The sequence below is a fragment of the Bombus impatiens genome, unplaced genomic scaffold, assembly GCF_000188095.3.
Source record: "Bombus impatiens unplaced genomic scaffold, BIMP_2.2 scf_0382, whole genome shotgun sequence".
Classification (NCBI taxonomy): domain Eukaryota; kingdom Metazoa; phylum Arthropoda; class Insecta; order Hymenoptera; family Apidae; genus Bombus; species Bombus impatiens.
In genome coordinates, this window is record NT_176801.1 from 194,788 (window position 1) to 213,402 (window position 18,615).

At 39.1% G+C, this 18,615-nt stretch overlaps 2 protein-coding genes across 5 annotated transcripts in view; one reads left to right on the forward strand and one right to left on the reverse strand.

Moving 5' to 3' along the window:
• The first annotated feature begins 61 nt into the window (after positions 1-61).
• On the forward strand, positions 62-2,184 carry LOC105680849. Of its 2 annotated transcripts, none has more exons than XM_033320983.1 (3): positions 62-492; positions 1,246-1,282; positions 1,379-2,184. In XM_033320983.1, exons 1-3 carry the CDS (start codon positions 481-483, stop codon positions 1,708-1,710), a joined length of 381 nt encoding a protein of 126 aa, XP_033176874.1. In that variant the 5' UTR covers positions 62-480; the 3' UTR covers positions 1,711-2,184. The 2 variants fall into 2 exon arrangements, with proteins under 2 accessions (XP_033176874.1, XP_012241716.1); XM_012386293.3 differs by lacking the exon at positions 62-492 and adding an exon at positions 691-1,187.
• Positions 2,185-2,297: 113 nt separating this feature from the next.
• Positions 2,298-18,615, reverse strand: part of LOC100747564 (sushi, von Willebrand factor type A, EGF and pentraxin domain-containing protein 1) — a 51,859-nt gene continuing 35,541 nt past the window's right edge. For 2 of the 3 annotated variants that reach the window (XM_024368030.2, XM_003489913.4), the window contains exons 15-37: positions 17,757-18,380; positions 17,297-17,420; positions 15,692-17,014; positions 14,934-15,386; positions 14,635-14,852; positions 14,283-14,535; positions 13,165-14,006; positions 12,046-12,929; positions 11,669-11,916; positions 11,450-11,581; positions 11,218-11,383; positions 10,847-11,098; positions 10,199-10,740; positions 9,888-10,100; positions 9,645-9,800; positions 9,309-9,432; positions 8,976-9,038; positions 7,607-7,797; positions 6,312-6,949; positions 5,566-5,915; positions 4,893-5,095; positions 4,697-4,810; positions 2,298-3,250 (exon numbers count right to left, since the gene is read on the reverse strand). In XM_024368030.2, coding sequence (XP_024223798.1) covers positions 3,219-3,250; positions 4,697-4,810; positions 4,893-5,095; positions 5,566-5,915; positions 6,312-6,949; positions 7,607-7,797; positions 8,976-9,038; positions 9,309-9,432; positions 9,645-9,800; positions 9,888-10,100; positions 10,199-10,740; positions 10,847-11,098; positions 11,218-11,383; positions 11,450-11,581; positions 11,669-11,916; positions 12,046-12,929; positions 13,165-14,006; positions 14,283-14,535; positions 14,635-14,852; positions 14,934-15,386; positions 15,692-17,014; positions 17,297-17,420; positions 17,757-18,380 — 8,145 coding nt within the window. In that variant the 3' untranslated portion in view covers positions 2,298-3,218. The remainder of the gene's footprint in view (positions 3,251-4,696; positions 4,811-4,892; positions 5,096-5,565; positions 5,916-6,311; positions 6,950-7,606; positions 7,798-8,975; positions 9,039-9,308; positions 9,433-9,644; positions 9,801-9,887; positions 10,101-10,198; positions 10,741-10,846; positions 11,099-11,217; positions 11,384-11,449; positions 11,582-11,668; positions 11,917-12,045; positions 12,930-13,164; positions 14,007-14,282; positions 14,536-14,634; positions 14,853-14,933; positions 15,387-15,691; positions 17,015-17,296; positions 17,421-17,756; positions 18,381-18,615) is intronic. The other variant, XM_012386292.3, reaches the window with a different exon arrangement.

Genomic DNA, 18,615 nt, shown 5'->3' on the forward strand with positions numbered 1-18,615 from the left:
AGTGGGAAGTAATCTGACACGTAGATTCGATATGGGACCAGGGAAGTTCCAGTCGATAATCGTATTTTTCCACTTTTCGACACTCGTAACTTAAGTCGCCCTACGACTAAAATTCTCCCATATTCTATGGTCATGTTAGGGAGGTTTGAGATTTATTTTTGAACGAGAAGTTTGTTTGAAGCGGAAAGTAATGTTACTGCGTATAAAGACGAGCAGAAAGCCACTACTTATGTAAATATTTGTGTCGCTCTTCTAGTGACATATAATGTGAGGTCTGTTGCATGATGTAAAAGTATAGGTTCGTTCGAGCACATTGAAACAATGGTTACGTGACAACGTACTAGGTCAGTTACATAAAAATGTGATGTATTTGTTTTTTGCGGTATGCGACTAATCTATTTTGGAATACGCCGCATTAATAATTCAGCAACTTTATCGTTGGAGTGAATCAGTTCCGCGAAGAACGTAACGTGTTACCAGATGGAGTTGATGGTACGTGTTACGTATCCACGTGATACGATTACGAAAATGGATAATATTTGGAACTACGCAACATTTTCATTTACGACCATGATCACTTTGTTTATTAATAATTTATTTTTTTTATGTCATTAATTTAAAAATAAATACATTAAAAATTTGTTTAACATTATATCATAGATCGTATAATTAATATAAGATAAACGATGCGATATAATAAAATTAATTACGTGTAATTAATCACATTTAATTAATGAATCAACTGTTTCAAAATTAAATGCACATAATATTCTGGACATTTTAAATACATTAGGAGTTACGTAATGATTAATCACAATGTTTAATGATTAAGCACAATTATGATGCAACCTCTTACGAACTGTCACTATAGCGAAATACCTATAACCAAATTTTACACTTTGGAACGCCTGCGTTAAACTTATATCGAAATGACTGGAATCGAAACAACGAACAACTATTCTGTCGATCAAACAGTCAATTCGTCGTTACTCCTCCATCCAACGTACTAACCCAAACCACAATGAACAAACAAGAAAAATAATATTCTCAAAAAAATAGGGAAAAATGTAGTTGAATACAAGACATCGTAATTAATCTATTAACTCGACAATCATACAACTAGAACAAAACAAACATAACTCGCGATGCATAAATTAGATTCCACGGATTTCGCAGACCACGTAAAGGTAACACGATAATTGTCGTAATTATGAAACAACAATAAGTGGCTTAAAATACTTTCAGTTGCTATTGGAACTGATGACAGGCAATTCTAAGCAAGGTATATGAATCACGAACCTGTTTAACTCGTATACACGTATTATCATCTTCCTATAATTTTGCCAGTCATATTTTGCTACGTTTTGTCTGTCGATAGAATCTGTAAACCACGAAAACAAGGACTATATTATCAGCTCCGATGAATCAGATATCGAGAACAAAGATAACGACAAGACAAATGAAAACGAACAGAATTTTGGAAATGGACGTGATTACGACACGATTTTTCGCTTAAGCAAATCCTATGAAGATCACGCGAGGAACACGCGAAAACACTTAAAGCCGGACACGCGTAAAGATGCCTGGAACGATTTTGTGTTCGAGGACAAAATGTACAGAGTAATCCCTTTAAGATTGGACGAAAAAATATTCAAATCAAAATACACAACTTCCACTAATAAGAGTCGATTCAAACAAAATGATAAATAATAAAAAAAAAAACAGAAAAAACAATATCTTATCGTAATATTTATTTATATGGTAAATTTTATTAATCGACAGACTGTAGATATTCGCGTAATTGTAGCACATTCAAAAGTGGAAAAATGTACAGTATGCAGTAACGTAATATCCAAATTAAGATATTCATTGTAACTTTTGATCAGCGAAATAAGTTTTTTCCTTAGTTTTTTATTTTTAGTTGCTTTTTTAGTTTGTTTAGCCCTCGCCGTTCCAATTACGTTCACAAAAAATTATGTTCCCGTTTATCGAGGTTTTTATGATAAAAATGAACAGTAGCTTGGATTAATTGAAATCCAACTTTGATAAATATAAATCCACCTAAATGGCGGGATAAGTAATACAGAAGAGAAAACGGTATTCTAGCAGAATATATATTTAAACTACAAAATCCAGTTTCAATCCATAAAAATTAATCCAAACGAAAGGATAAGTAGTAAAAAGGAAGCAGTATTTCTTCGTACTATATTTTATTAAAATCTTCAATTCTAAAGAGTCATCTTCGATCGACGAAAATCGATCTTCAGACGAAAGAATAAATATAATAAAACTACAGCATCTTGTAATATATTTTATTAATAAAAAAAACAACCGTTTGTTAAAGTTTTTACAATACAAGTGAAAAACAGGTTGGTAGGCATGGTTCAATGTACATTCGCGATCAGTTCTTGGGATCGTTCGTTCCATCTTTTCCATTTTTTCTTTTTTTTTTTTTTTTGATTGTTTTCTTTCCCCGGTTAATCTGCACGAGTCGCCTACATGCAACGTTTTTATATTACAGCGAGAGTGATACACATATTATCTATAGTAACAAAATATAAATTCGCTTAATGTATAAGAGGGACAGTGAACTTGAAAGGGGAGAGAAAGAAGGGGGGAGAGTTGTATTAACATACATGCACACACTTGCTCCTCTCGTTCGCATCTCGTTATAAATCGTGGGAGACAGACAGAGAGAGAAAGACGTGGAAAGTTAATCGATAGAAAATAAAAAAGAGAATAGTCCTTAACTAGGCTAGGTGGTATTATAAATTACATAAAATTACAACCTCACGCTTAATAGTCTTTTCTTTTTCGTAGCGAACGTTTCGTTCTCTCGATTTCGTTGATCGATGTGTTAACGGGTGCCGAAACAACGATCCTACTTTAGAAAAAAAAAAAGACGACGGATCGTCGTTCCAGGACTCGATCTCGTCTCTGGATAAATCGATCAACGCAACGTCACTTTGCATCGTTGTACACGTTCGACGCGAATACACGCGTTCGAGAGGTTCACGCGGGTTCGATATCGACCTCTTTTTCCACGCCGGAAACCACGAATCTCCTCGAACGCGCCACCCCGGTACGATCCTCGTCTGGGAATAATAAATAAATTGGTCTCGACGATGGGACATCCTTTATAAAATCTGCGTAACTAGGATGTACTTTTCTTTCTTCTTTGTATTCTACGATGGTAGAACGCGGGTCACTCGTCGTGGTCACTGGCCCTCGCTATCGCTGTCGCTTTTGTCTGGAAAAATATTTGCGCACCTCGTTAGAACTATTTTTTCTCATTAGTTTCCTGGATATTTCAAAGTTTTGGCTCTGAGGAAGAATAGAACGGATAAGAATTGAGCGGACCATATTGCCCGACTGTGTTTCGCTTTTTTTATTATCTTGGAGCAAATTATTTCCTAAATATCTTCGTGTCGTGATATTCTTTCATAATAGAAAAAAATGATCTGCAACCTTTCCCTTTAACATTTGTATAAGAAGGAATTTTTAAGAGGATAAAGAAAACGCACAAAGAAGTAAATTTTTTATATGTAATATTCTAGACTAATATTTAAGTAACTTAACGTTTAATATTCTATAGAGTATTCTATAAAAATAATTACAACTAATTGTAAGAATAACTGCGGTGACCATTCAGAAAACATCTTGCCATTCTCATGGGATCATGATTCACAGGATGAGAATCCTGATGGATTGGCAGAACGAACGAAAATGGCGGAAGATGCGCGGAATGTTTTTCTGTAGCGTCATTTCTATTTTAATACAGTACGCCAGATGACGCGAAGGCGAACCCAACGACCTATCGCAATTTGACCTTTAGATATAGAAAAGTTACGGTCGTAGGTACCACCGCATTATCTGGACAATTATATACATAAGTATAAATACAGGGTGTTCCAGCTGAAACAGGCTACTTTCATACCTCCGTTGTTTCTAATGATACGAGAAATGTTTATAGCACGGTATTTGGATGCTTTCAATGGAAGAATATCCTATGGAAGGAATATTTGTCGAATTCTTTGCAAGGATACTAGTAGTTATCTTTTTCGTAAGAAGGTATACATATATGCTTCTCAAAAAAGTTAGAGGATTGATTTTTATTATAATTACTTACTTAGTTTTATTTTTTTTAACGATTGTCTTAGAGTCAATTTTTATTCCGGTATCGTACGAACAAAAATTGAAATTTATATTAAGCGTATAGGCCTTTTATATTTGTGCTCGCTTGATCGGTTCGGTAGAACCATTCGCGTAATAGCGAATCTACAATCATTTTGAGCAGTGTATTTCGTATCCGCCGTTAAAAAATCACTTAAAATGATAACCTTCGGGTTATCTTGATACTTATAGGTACTACAATCTAGTAAACTATAGTTACCCTTAATGTGATAACCAGACTGCGAAGCTATCTATGCAAATTGATACTTTTATAGCCACTGATAAGGAAGCGACACTCTTAAATTCTAAATCTTCTAACACGTATTTTATTTTTGATATTTTACACGTATATCTTTACGTTTGTACTTATTCTTGGTTATCTTTGTGCGTATTACGATATATTATGAATGCATAAATATCCACAGTCCAGTCACACGCTTCACGAGTATTTTTACAAATTCTTTTATTATCGAAAAAAGAAAGAAGGAGACACTGAAGGCTTATTTGGAAATGGTATGCCAACCTTTCTTGCCAGGATACGCATGACGTTTCAGTCTATCGTAAAGGTCGTCTTTCGTGCCGTAAATACTGGCATTGGAGCGTGCAAGACTGTTCATTTTGCCATTGTGCAGACTCTCTGGAAAGAAGACGCAGAGAGAAGTCGTGAAAGTTGTGACACTTAATGTGTACTTCTCGCAGTGTCCCGTTTTTATTCTCACCTTTCATGTAGGTCTCGTTGTAAAAGTTAGGCATTTCCCAGCCGTCCTCCTCATCGTCGTAATAGTGAGCGTAGGTACTATGGTGGGACGGCGCGATAGATTCCGCGTACGGCGTGGGCGCGCCGTAATAGAAGTTCACTTGCGAACCATTTTGGTCTGTCGCTGGTGTTAGCATCTTTTTAGGTTCCTTCTTTCTGGAAGCTCTGTAGACAGAATTTATTTTATTTCTTACTCGATATTTCTGGAAGATTGTTCTGGTCACAGAAAATTCCTCGTTTCGTTCACCAATTTATGCTATTATTCGTATACAGCAATGATTTATATTATTATTGTATATTGTTATTATACAGATTACTAAGACATAGTCATATATCGTGTATTAGTATGCAAATATTACGGTTCAGATTATTCCTACGAAAGGTAATTTATATTCTTTTTATCATTATGTTATTATAATTCTTTTCTTTACAAATATCCAACAGCAGATTTTCAAATCGCTAATTCACGTACATTTTGAGTTTAAATTTACCAATCGATTTCATATTATCAAAAATGATTATCTAGAAAAATTCATAGATTTCTCGCCTATTTGGCGAAGAAATGAATTTGTTAGAAATTGACGAATATATAGTTCGATCTAAAGAAAGAGTTGATAATTTTGTGGCCCACTAACCTGACACAGATCATCCATACAAGAAGAACGACGAAGATGATTAAGATAACTCCACCAGCGATGCCACCTGTGATATAGAAGAACTCAGACTTTTCCGTACATCGTTTTCCGGTGAAACTTCCGCTGCATCTGCAGGATGGTTGACCTCGCGAATCTTTAAGACATACTCCTTCGTTATCGCAGTAGCCCATGCAGACATCGGTGCACTCGGTTCCGGTTCCATTATATCCTGGCTTGCACTCGCATTTAAAGTCGCTCGTTTCCGGTATCAGCAAGCAATACGCGTTCGCGTCGCAGTGCATTTCCGCGTCGCTTGTCTCGCATGGGTTAGTACAATCAGCTTTGCTGGTCTAATTTAAAAAAAAGAAGCAAAACATTTTCATTAAAAATACCGAATTAACTCTGTCGATCAGTTATCGGGACATGGTATTATATTTCTATCGACCGTATTTCACTCTGTACTCTACTTATTAAAAATTCCGAAACGCTTAGAAACTTAAGGGTTGAACATTCTGAAATCTTCGAAAATTCAAAATTAAGAATTTCGAGTCTTTCAAAGTCGAGAAGTTAACGATTCTGAAATACTCAGAAACTCGAATTTTTAAAAAATTTTGAAATTTGTAAAGAATAAAAATTATATTAGAATTTACGGTACTAAGAAAAGTTTGAACGAACCGAATTCTATGTTAAACCGTAATGTTACCGTAAATGTTAAAAGTCACAGTTACACAGAAAACGAAACTTACCGCAGCTGTTCCTTTGGTACTAGTATTAGGAGGACAAGGTATGCAGAAGGTCTGCTGCGGCTCCGACTGATACGTTCCCTTCTTGCACTCCATACATTCGTTCAGCGTTCCGTTCAAATACGTTCCAGGTTCGCATACGGGCAGAGAACATTCTTCTATCGCCGCAGAACCCATATTCGGTGTCGTTCTGCCAACGGGACACGCCTGACAGGCAGCTTGAACTCCCTGAGTTCTGTAACTTCCTCTTGGGCAGGGTTCGCATTTTCCTTCGACAGCCAATTGCTGTCCAGAGCCACACTCGTCTCTGCATTCTTCTCGAGACACAGCTTCCGCTGTTCTGGTAGTTTTTCCCAGGCCGCACAACAAACACGAGAAACTACCCTCGTTAGGTTGATAGAAACCATGGCCACAACTTCGACAAAGACCAGCCAGGTCGTCGTAGTATTTTCCCGCGGGACATTGTTCCTTGCAATCGGCTGCGCTTCGAGCACCTGGTCCCACCGTTACGCTAGGACGTCCTGCTATCACCGGACAGGAACTGCATTTCAGTTGACCTGATTCGCTCTGGTAGCTTCCCACTGGACAGGACAGACATTGTTTCGTTTCTTCGTCGTAATACGTTCCCACGGCGCATGGCACTGTAATTAGGATGAATATGGGGTTAAATACGAGGTTTATGGTTTTTGCTTTTTGGACAATCAAGGAAGACATCCGAGGATATAGGAACTTGATGAAAATGAGATATGCGTAGGGTTCGGCATATTGGAGGGGAATTTAGATGGCTGTTTGAACATTCTGCGTGGGAATGAATAGAGGAAAATTATAGAACATTTAAAATTACAGAAATTGGGAATCTCGTGTAATTCGCGTGAACGTGAGGTTGGGTTTGAAGCTTAGAACTTTTAGAGGGATTTAGGCGGGTGTTTGAATATTCTAATTGGTTATGGACACATTTGGAACATATATAAATACGTGTTCTAGTCGATGGCGTAGGAAATTACAGTTAGTCTAATTCGACTAAAAATGGGTTATGCGGAATGCGTTTAAATGGATATTTGAATATTCCAATTAGGAACGCAGGTGTTTACGTAAGTATTTAGATATTCTAGTCGAGAACACAGCGATTCAAATGAGGCGAGCGGGAAGATATTCTGATTAGGAAGGAGGAATGTGAAAACGTATACAGTATCCACCGATTTTATTTTTCAAAGCTCGGTCTAATCTTTTTAACTGCAAGGAATTAAATACCACGAGAATTTGCAACAACTGTTTCAAAATCTTTTAAACATACTTACCACAATCAGGTGCCATAACGACTTGTCCAACGGGACAATCATAATCAGACTCCAACATCAAAGAAGCTGGATCTGGCACGGTATTGGGCAAAATATCGTGAACGTCGAACTGATCTTCCTCCAGGATTAATCTCTCCAATAGGGTTTGAACAGTCGCTCTCTCGTTCGAGTTTGCGTTCAAAATCGGGTCGCTATAAAATATGAAATTCAATTGATAAATTGGAAATCGATGAGTGGTTTATTTTAGCGGCAGGCAGAAGGAGAGTATGCGCAAGTATGTACAGCCGTTATCTGAAGGCGGAGGTAATCAGGCAGCCTTTCCATTGGTTCCTGGCCAGTAGTGTCACCTATTATCGACACCAATTAATTTATATACCTACGTAATGTTTAATGTCCAACACATCCTGGAATTCTAACGTATTACATGCCTGAGGCAGAATGTCGTTGGAAGGTTTAATCTTCTGTTAATATGGCGAACCGAAGCTGTTTGGTATTTAAAACAATCAATAGTTTCTAACACATTACATATCCCATTTCTATGGATTTATAAATTTTGAACAAAATTCTTCGCTAAATTCCAAACAACGTATATACGTAAAAATTGAAAAATTAAATTCATCCGATCATATAAAATAATTTTCACAAAAATATTTGTAAAAGTTTCGTTAAAAAGTTTACTGAATTGAAAAATATGGTCTGTATGGTTTCCGAACGATGAGAAATAAAATATAGTCCGTTAAAACTATTCGTTGTTTAATCTAACAGCTTGGTTTCAAGTCCAGTGTTACGCGGTTCCAGTTACATTGTTATTCTACTATCGACTCGTTGGTTCCTGGTAAAGTGTCCCATTCAACTAGTCCGTCGTGTGTGAACAGTTAGTAACAACGTGCATACCAGCGTTTACTTCGTAATTGTCGGTTAGAGTCGACTTAACAGTTGTCAGAATCTCGTTCGTACCATAACTATTCCATAAATGAATAATCACATGGTCGACAGAAACGAATAAAAATAATATAAACGATATTAAAACGACAACTTATTAAAATCGACCATCGCTCGATTCTCCTCTTATAAATACATATTTGACAAGAACGGTTCCTCGTCACGTTAGAAGAGCCGACCTATTTAATTAGTCTAATTAGTTCGAGTTTAGTAACATTATGATATAGATTACGATTATTGTTTCTCCATGTACGATTCATGCATCCGTGATTTGTCTCGGAATGGTAAAATGCTTCATGTAACGTGGATCTTAATATATTTAAAAATGGTGAGATGAATGTCGGATAATACCGAGACCCGAATGACGAGAACACATGTACAATGATACGTTTCGCACGTGGCTTAAATCGAGTTGCTGTGTCCTTACTTTATCGCCGGGAACGAGATCTCCACCTCGTAGGTATCGCTTCCTTGCCGAGCTTGTCTCGTTCTACGATGCAACACAAGTAACAAATGCTAAGTACCAATCATTCTCGCACATCCTATCTGATGTTATTTTTCCATGATTTTTCGAAGCTGTATCTCGATGTTCAGTAGATTATAAATTTCATTGCTATGACTAAAGTGAACGTGATATTCGTTTCAAATAGAAATTTCAGTTCTATTTCTTTCTATTCTATAATTTTTCATTCTATTCGTTTGAACAGCGCGGAGATGTTTGACGTGGAGATACTGTTGGTTGATAGGATAAAATACTTACGGTTCAGCTGGCACTACTGCTGAGATTATGTACGTTCCACCATCCTCTTCGCTCGTTTCTCTGGTGGTGCGTATGCGATGATCGCATTGAACATCGATGTGCAAATCTTTGCATTCGCGAGTTCCTATGAAAGACAAAATACATTCGTTAAGAATTTCTTAGTACAGTACAAAGTATGATATAACGAGGTTGTGGAGGATTAAGCCATCTAAGAGTTGGATTGATTGCTATTTTAAGCTTTCTTCGGAACTTACAACGAGAGTCACAAATTTTCTTTTATGTCGACTGAAAAATAGTTCTACAAATAATTCGTACGTTATACAAAATATTGCTTACCTTCGTACGAATATGAGCAGAAATTCCAATCTCTATTCAAAGAATTCACAGCATCTCGAACTTTCTTCTTGAGCACTCCCTGACCAGCTTCGTTGCATAGCACTGATGTTGGGAAGTTCATTTTGATTCTGAATACACGCTGCGCTGGTGTGGCACCTGACCAATAGATATAACAGCATGATACATAATTAGAACAGCAAATGAAAAAGAAAAACAGGAGAAGCAATTTAACGTTAAACTTACTTGTACAAGCTGGATAGATGAGAGGAAGGGACGGATCGTTGGTTGGTCTCCAGAATCCTTCAGCTCCGCAGGTGTAGAATTTCGGTACTTCTTGAGAGAATCTCAACCCGGGGTTGCAGAATATCTCACAGACCTTGAACTGGCCGCCAGAGCCCCAGTCTTTGCATTGTTGCGTGCCTCCAATTGGATCTGGTAATTCTGGGCAGAAATCGGCTGAAAGATGAAACAAATTATCCCTGAAATGTCTCTGTTTCATAAAAGTCGCGTAATACTAGAAAACACGATTCGAATTGTACATAGAGTTCACCTACATAGTACATAGACCTTGAAATTGCAGCTGGCAGAGTTTCCAGCTTGGTCATAAGCCACGTAACTAATATCGTACGTTCCCCACATTAATGTTTGTCCTGACCTATGTCCATTCTTCTCCTGAATCCTCACTATACCAACGTTATCGACGAATTTCGGTTCATCCCAGCTAACTATAGCTGATCCGTTCTTGGCGATCACCCAAAGGTCGCCTGGACAGTACTCCATTTTCGGTGGAATTTTGTCGGATTCCAATTGTTGACACTTGGTACCGCCGTATCCAGGTGGACATACTCTTTGTCCACAGTGTGAAGGCACGACTCTCTCTACTCCTCCGACTGTGTCATCGTAGCCTGCCCAAGTTAAGACCAAACCTTGGTAGAGAACAGGTTCGGTACGACAGTCACGAACTTGTTTCTGGATCTCGTTCGTGATATGTAAGGCTCGACTCCAGATTTGTACCTTGGTCAGATGTCCTTGGAAGCCTGATTCCGTGTAGCCTTTCGTATTTTCGCTCTGTGGCTTACCTAGCACTGCCCAGGCACTGAAAGATGGGGTTTTTATAAGTTCATGCGTGGTTAAGCGAAGCATAGTTAGATGAGACAAGCTAACTAAGTATGTATTGTAGATAACTAGGACAATGTACTCACTAAGAAGGAAGAGATCTTCCGCTTCCATAACCTTCCGTCTTGCTGGCAATTAGACCCTCTGTTATTAAGACCAATTCTCCACCGTTTTCACCATTCCAAACTACAGCAACGTGATGCCACTGGCCATCGTTAATCGTTGCATACTCTCTGAATGGCAGATAAACGTCTTGCAGATCGTGGAATAACGACACTTGGACTCCATTGCTGTGTGCCTGGATCATAAGTCTCCTATTCATAGGAACGTGTGGAGAGCTGAAACAGAAATGAAGCAAATAATATATCTCTATTATATTTCTACAATAAATTATTATTATTAGGAAACTTTAATTTAAATCGATATCTAAGAAAAAAGTGTGAATATGAGCGTCTACCTGACTGAGTAGAGAGTGAAGAATATTCCAGCTTCATCTTTTTGAGTATATTGCACCCACATGGCCACTGTTAGGCTCTTTCTTCCTCCAGTAAAGAATGGAATCACTTGGGCTGCGCTACTGCGCACTGGGTCGCTAAAGTACAAATCGTAATCCACTTGGATAGCTGAAAAGATATTACCAATTATTACACGTATATTTTCGTTATTACAAAAATACTATGTATACTTACACTTTCTGCAATCGTCACCAGTCAAGTTGAAAGGACATTGGCAGAAGAATTTGCCAGTAAGATCGATGCACGTCGCTGATGGTGGACATGAATTCTCTTTGCAGTCGATTATATCATCCTCGCACGTTTTGCCTGAATAATATTTATAAGATAACGCTTTGTCTATGGTATTCAAATTTCTACCTAAATTATTGTCTTGTAATTTATCGAATGAAATACCTGTGTACCCTGATGGACAAATACAAGTGAATCCAGCACCTTCGTCAATACACGTAGCTCCGTTCTTACACGCGCCAGCCTGACAAGCGTCATATTCGTATTGACAACCGATTCCAGTGTAGTCATCGGGACAAGTACAGTTGAGCCCAGATCCAAAGTCTTGGCAACGTCCATTGTGCATGCAAGGATTGCCAATACAACGCTCGGGTGCTGTTTCACATTGTTTTCCATCCGTTCCTGACGGGCATCTGTTACAGAATATTTTAAATCGTTACAAACAATCCGAATCTGAACAATAACATGAAAATACTACAAATGTCTGCATTTATACATAGTACATAAACTAACAAATCACACCATTCTACCATTATACTTACACACAAAAGTAATCAATGAACAAATCAACGCAAGCCGCATCATTCTGACAAGGATGATTTTGGCACATTCCAACGTCCACCTCGCAATGAACTCCAGTCCAACCTTCAGGACACATACATTTAAACCCGCCGACCTCGTCTCTGCACGTGGCGCCATTTAGACAAGGATCGGATGCACAGTCATCGATATTGATCTCACACGCTGATCCGGTATAACCCTCGCGACAGTGACAAACAAAAGTATTATCCAAATCAACGCAACGATCTGTTCCAACAGGGCTGCATGGGTCACTGAGACATTCATCCAATTCAGCTTCGCATTGAAGTCCAACGAAACCCGGTCTACATTTACAAACGAATCCTTCTAACTGATCCACGCAGGTCCCTCCGTTTTGACAAGGTTCAGAGGCACAGTCATCGATAGTGTGTTGACACTGTTTGCCTGTATAACCTGGTTCACAGGTGCAAGTGTATCCATCAACCTGATCGATACATTGGCCATTGTTCTTGCAAGGTTTGCTAGAACATTCGTTGATATTCGTTTCACAAGCTGCACCTGTCCATCCTGGATGACAGATGCACTCGTGGCTGAATAGATTATCTACGCATATTCCATTTAGACAAGGATTTCCTGAGCATAAATCTATTTTCTCGTGACACCGTTTGCCGGTGAATCCTGCAGGACAGTCACAGCTGAAGTCGGCTACTAAATCTGTACAGTTGGCACCTAGTAGGCATGGTTTTTCAGCACAATCGTCCGTGTTGATTTCACAGCTCTGACCCTCCCAACCTGGTAGACAGTCGCATTTGTAGCGACCTTGTTGTAGCGCTACGCAGGTGGCGCCGTTGTTGCAAGGATTTCCACTGGCTGTGCATGGGTTTATCTGCAAATAGACATTATTATTAGACGTTAATTGCTACTTTGAGCAGCAAGAGAAACTGTGAATTTTTCGATAACGATAGAAAATTTGTCCCACGATAATAAATAAGGGAACAGTATGAAAAAACAGATATTGAAATGTTAATTCTTAGAAATAGGAGAAGAATCTTAAACTTGGCATATCCTTGATTATTCCAACAATTACCAACTCTAAGATATAAATGGTTCTCAACACTCACAGTGATATCACAGTCGACACCAGTGTACCCAGAGCGACAAAGGCACGTGTAGTTATTAAATCCAGGTTCGTCTTTGCACATAGCTCTCTCAGGACAGGTGTCGTTCGAACAATCTGACTTCTCTTCCTGGCAATTAACTCCAGAATAACCATTAGCACACTGACACCTATAACCCTGTGGCAAGTCTATGCACGTAGCTCCATTATAACAAGGCTGAGAGGCACATTCGTCGATATCGATTTCGCAGCGCCTTCCAGAGAATCCGGCAGGACAGAGACATTGGATACCGTGTCCCATGGGAACACATAACCCTCCATGTTGACACACACTGTCGGTGCATTGCACCGGCTTGCATTCTTCTCGTCCAACTGCTCCTGCACCATCGGTGTACATATTTGTCGGACATTCAACGCAGGTGGTAGCTCCGTGTTGAGGTTGGAAGAAGTCCTTAGGGCACTGAGCACAGGGAGCCAGTCCTGTGTCAGAGTACATGCCAGGAGAACATTTGGCTCTGCATCGATCTCGACCTGGAGCAGCTGGCTGGTAGGTGAAGGTTCCTGCTGGGCAGGTCTGGCAATCTTTGTAGCCACCAACTGGCGGCTCTCCTGTATAGCTGTTTCTGGGACACTCCAGACATGGTACCAGACCTGTTGGAGAATAGGTACCGTATCCACAAACGGGGACACAGTCGTCTATGCTCTTGGAACCCTCTTCTCGAGTGTATGTACCGAATGGACAGCGTAAGCAGGATCCTTGGCGGTCGCTATTTTGGTAGAAGCCTTTCGGACAAGATGTGCATTGCTTTTGCTTTTCTCCAGCGAATGTTCCGGCTGGACAATGCACTGAAAGTGACAGTAGAGAGAGTTAGAAGCTACATTGTTTTCAGTTCTTGTATAGGCTAAAGGGGAAACAGTATTAAAGTCTAGTCCGTCTATGATAGTTTAATAGCAAAGTAGTAGGGCGAGAAGTGATTCTATGTAAATGTTTTCGAGAATATTTTTTTAAAAATCGAGGATAAAGTAGAGTTTTAATTTAGAAATCTGTGTCGTTTTAAAAACTGAAGCACATTACTGTGCACGCTCGTAAAAGTTAGGAAATTGATATCGAAATATACTTACGACACCGTGGGACATCGTTGGTATCCATGTTCAAAACTTCGCCAATGCTACACGTGAAGCCACGAGTGATGGATGACTTTAAGGCTCTAAGAGGAGGACACTGATTTCCAATGGCAGAAACGTTTAATAATGGTTCTATAACTGCACTAGTGGAAGGAACTGATAGATCGAAGATCAAGTTCAGCGTGGAGCCACACAGATCGTACAATTGAGGCTGACGTATAGCTGGTACGATGACGAGAATGAAGTCCATCTAAAACACACGTCCATATTAGTGATTTTTTTTATTGAAGACTTATCAAAAGCTTCTATACAACAAACAATGTATTGAATCTTGCTCCATAATAATCACCTTCAAAACATTTTCTTCAAGAAGAAACGGTACTGATCTCACAAATGACACGTTCATATTGACATTCACAGCAGAGCAACGTTGCGTCAGGATATTATTCAGATTCATATAATATTGAGACATAAGATCCTGATACTGCGGCAGGCAGGATCTCGAAACAGCGCCATTGGCTCTGTAAGTTACTGCTGCGACCACATGATAGTTCGCCTGTTGTGTATCTACAAAATACAATACATATGCACGTAAAAAGTGATTCAAAGAATGTAGCAGCATTAAGATAAAAAATTGAAGAAACTTACTTTCTGAGACACAATCAGGAACAACGGAAGAAGGAGACCAGTGTTTAGCGACGTCACACGTGAACGTCTTCACAGGTGCACCATCGGTGAAACGGAAGCCATTCTTGCAAGTGGCGATACACTGAAGTCCCTTATCACCAGGAACACACTTTAGTCCTCCATTAGCCGGTGGTTTCAATTCCCAATCGACGCAAGGCGTTGCTTGAACAGACACTTGGAAGTGACAGGATGCCCTATTTCCACTAGAGTCTGTCGCGTAAACAGTAACATTCTCGAAGCCTCCAATTGGTATCACTGCTCTTTCCGGGACAAATGTAATCTTCACTGGTCCAGAAACATCTGTAGCATTGATTCTTCTGCGAGTTTCGTTGAAATTGACGGAGTAACTTTCTTGCTTGTCTATTAACTCTATGACGTAGCTTTGGGGACAGCTCAGTTTTGGCGGTGTCACGTCTGTGGATGATCAAGAAATGATTAAATAAAAATATAGAACTTTCTCGAAAAATTTCCGAATTTGTTAACAAGAGAATTACTTATGATTGCTATAAATTTCACATTTTGAATGCCATCATATATAAGGGAACTTTAAAAATTTATTAATTATAAAAGCTTGGAAGTGTGCGCCTTTCTTATTTGATACCAGAAACGTAAGAAATCTTGTATGACCATAGGGAAATAATTCTCGAATAATTTCAATAATAATTCTAATGTTGAAACAGGAAATAGGCTACAGAAACGAAGATAGAATATATGCTTACCGGGTACAGTGATGTTGATCTCACAAATAGCCACATTTCCATCATAATCAAAGGCCACGTATTTCACCACAGTATCCTGAAACACCTTCAGTGGTGTTCTAAAACTATGAGGTTTTACTTCCAATCGCGCAATACTTCCACTGTTATCAATAGCCGTGGGTTCAGTGAAATTCACAGGCAATAATCCTCCATCCGTTCCCTTTTGTACCACAATCGGTTGTTGAGGACAATTCTGGAACACTGGTGGTTCATTGTCCACGCAAGGAGAGAACCCATAGTCGTATCCCAACAATGGTTCTGTCACTGGTTCCTCGCAACCCATTAATTCAAACTTCAAACAAGCGTTATCCATATAACTAACAATTCCAAGAATGACAAACCGAGCTTGGACATATTTAGGCAAAGTGATCATCGCCAATTCTCCGTAATTCCCAGGATCTCTCATAGTCAGATTAAAATTAGGGAAGTAGACGACATAATTCTCAATCTCAGCCTGTTTGTAGAAGAACCTAATCTCCGTTGGCCTGCCAACGATGTCATTCGTCACCACACCTTTCACCAAAATTGCTTTTACTCTATAAACTTGACCCAAATCAACGCTGACGTAAGTGAAGGCCTCTTGTTTACCACACCAACCAGTCACTGAATTCAAACGAACGTTCTTAGCCTCGTAATTAGGCCTTTCCGAGGTTGCATTGATGGCTGAGTCTGGAATTCGTCCAGAGGCTAGACCAAGAGGCTTCACGACTTTGCATTCTGGTTCTCGAACGCAGACAATTGGTCGAGGATTAATGAGAATATATCCTGGTCTACTGCAACCGAATTGAACTTCTGATCCTTGCTCGTAGCTCCTGGCTACTTGGAAGCCATCGCTAGGTCGTCCAGGGTCTTCACAAACGGGACCTTCGCATCGGAGGTTCCCAAAGTCCCAGATTCCATTTGCTTGACACCTGACTACATTGTCATGACGATTTGTTTGTCCAGCCAGTTTGAAGGTGTCTTGACAACCGAAGAAGAAGGAAGATTGGTATTTCGTGTCCAAATATTGACCGTATTCCGCGCCAGGTGTTGGAAGAGGCTTTCCACAGTCGGCTCTTGGACAGGCTGGTTGATAACCTGATAGCCAATAATCTGGTAGACCTGGTTTCGGATCGTACACGCATTGACGAAAGCCTGAGGTAGCTGTATTGCGCAAATAACGACCGTTGCTGCCACATTTTAGGGTGACGTTTTGTTTGAATGGTACCAGGACGCTGGCTTCGTCGCTGCGGATCACCGAGAGGCCTTCGTTCTTGTCGTCTGGTAGCGACACACACTTGGCATCTGTGGAAATATTTTGTTAGAAATAATAGTTTTGATTAATCTGTTCGTACGATTCTCAATGATTTCTTCGGTATCTCATTCAGTGATTGTACGAGTATATGTGTGTGTCATTTGCTCTATATATTATACTATCTTTACTATTGAAAAATGTAAAGGATATTATTTGAACTACTATAGAATATAGGAAATATTAAATAACACAGAAAAAAATTTTTACGTGTTCTTTCAAATTATATCTTGGATAATTTATTGTAAAACAGTATTTTCGACGATACCACTTACATTGACATTCGGGAGTGGTTCCATTCCAAGCTCCACTGGACGTGCAAATAACAGCCGAGGAACCAGACAACACATATCCGAAGTTACATTGGAATCTCACAAGATCACCAAAGTGATGTTTTTGCTATAAACAAAATACAAAATGTAACGATATATAAATATAATAATGGAATTGTAGACGACGAGTCAGAAGACGACGCGAATCGAGAGCGACTCATGTTGATGTTTTGCCTTGGGACTTTGACACCGTCTTGACATACCAAACAAACATATCGACAAACAAACTCCGAGCAAAACAATGTCGCCGCCGCGCGCAACCGTCCTTCACAATACAATACAATAATAAAATAAAATATTTCGTGTAAAAAATAATATAGTTGTAATATATAAAATTTCATTCTAAGTGAATGTCAAAGACGTTATACTATAATTATTGGAAAGGTATACATTAAATTCGAACCTTGGTCGACAATAATTTTCCATTCTCAGGCGCCGATATGGCTGGACACATAACTGGTACGCAAGTCTTATTCTTCTGAACCAAATCTCCATCTCTCTCACCAGTTTCGTGTTTCTCTATGTAAAAACCAGCAGTTCCATTGCCTTTGTACAATTCGTATCCCGTATTACACATACAAGCATAGCTTCCAGGATTGTTTATACATTTCTGGTGACAACCACCATTGTTAATGGCACATTCGTTGATATCTGTACACTCTAAACGAGTGCATCCCATGATTTCGAGTTTCATACAGGGTGCTCCAACGTAATCTTGAATTCTAAATTTGATATAACGTGCCTCGATGGGAACTGGCAAGTTTAGAACAGATAAAGTAGGTTCTAATATCCTGAACTCTACCGGTGTTCCATCAGGATTCGTGTAGTCTTTAAAGGTATCTGTTAGATCATCGGTGTATTGAATTCGCACTGCTGATGTGTAGGCTATGTTTCCATCTACTCTGGAGACTATTTGCGTACGGAAACCGCGGATGATCGTTGGAGCTTTCATGTCGATCATCACCCAGTTTGCGCCTGGTTCGATGTTGTTGCCGCACCAACCATCGCCATTGTTCAGTCGAACGCCCTGAAATTTTCAAGATCTTTTTATATTTGACACAACGAGTAGCAGAAATTGACATTAGCACATCGCCTGTATGAGATTCGTTATAAATACTAAACAAATATAAATAAATATATTGCAAATAGTTTATATGTTATTGAATTACATTCTAATTTTTCCCACATTTGTTAATTTCTTCTTCGGCAGTAATAAGCCGTGCTTGTAATAAATGTACTTCAAATATTGTACATGTCGTACA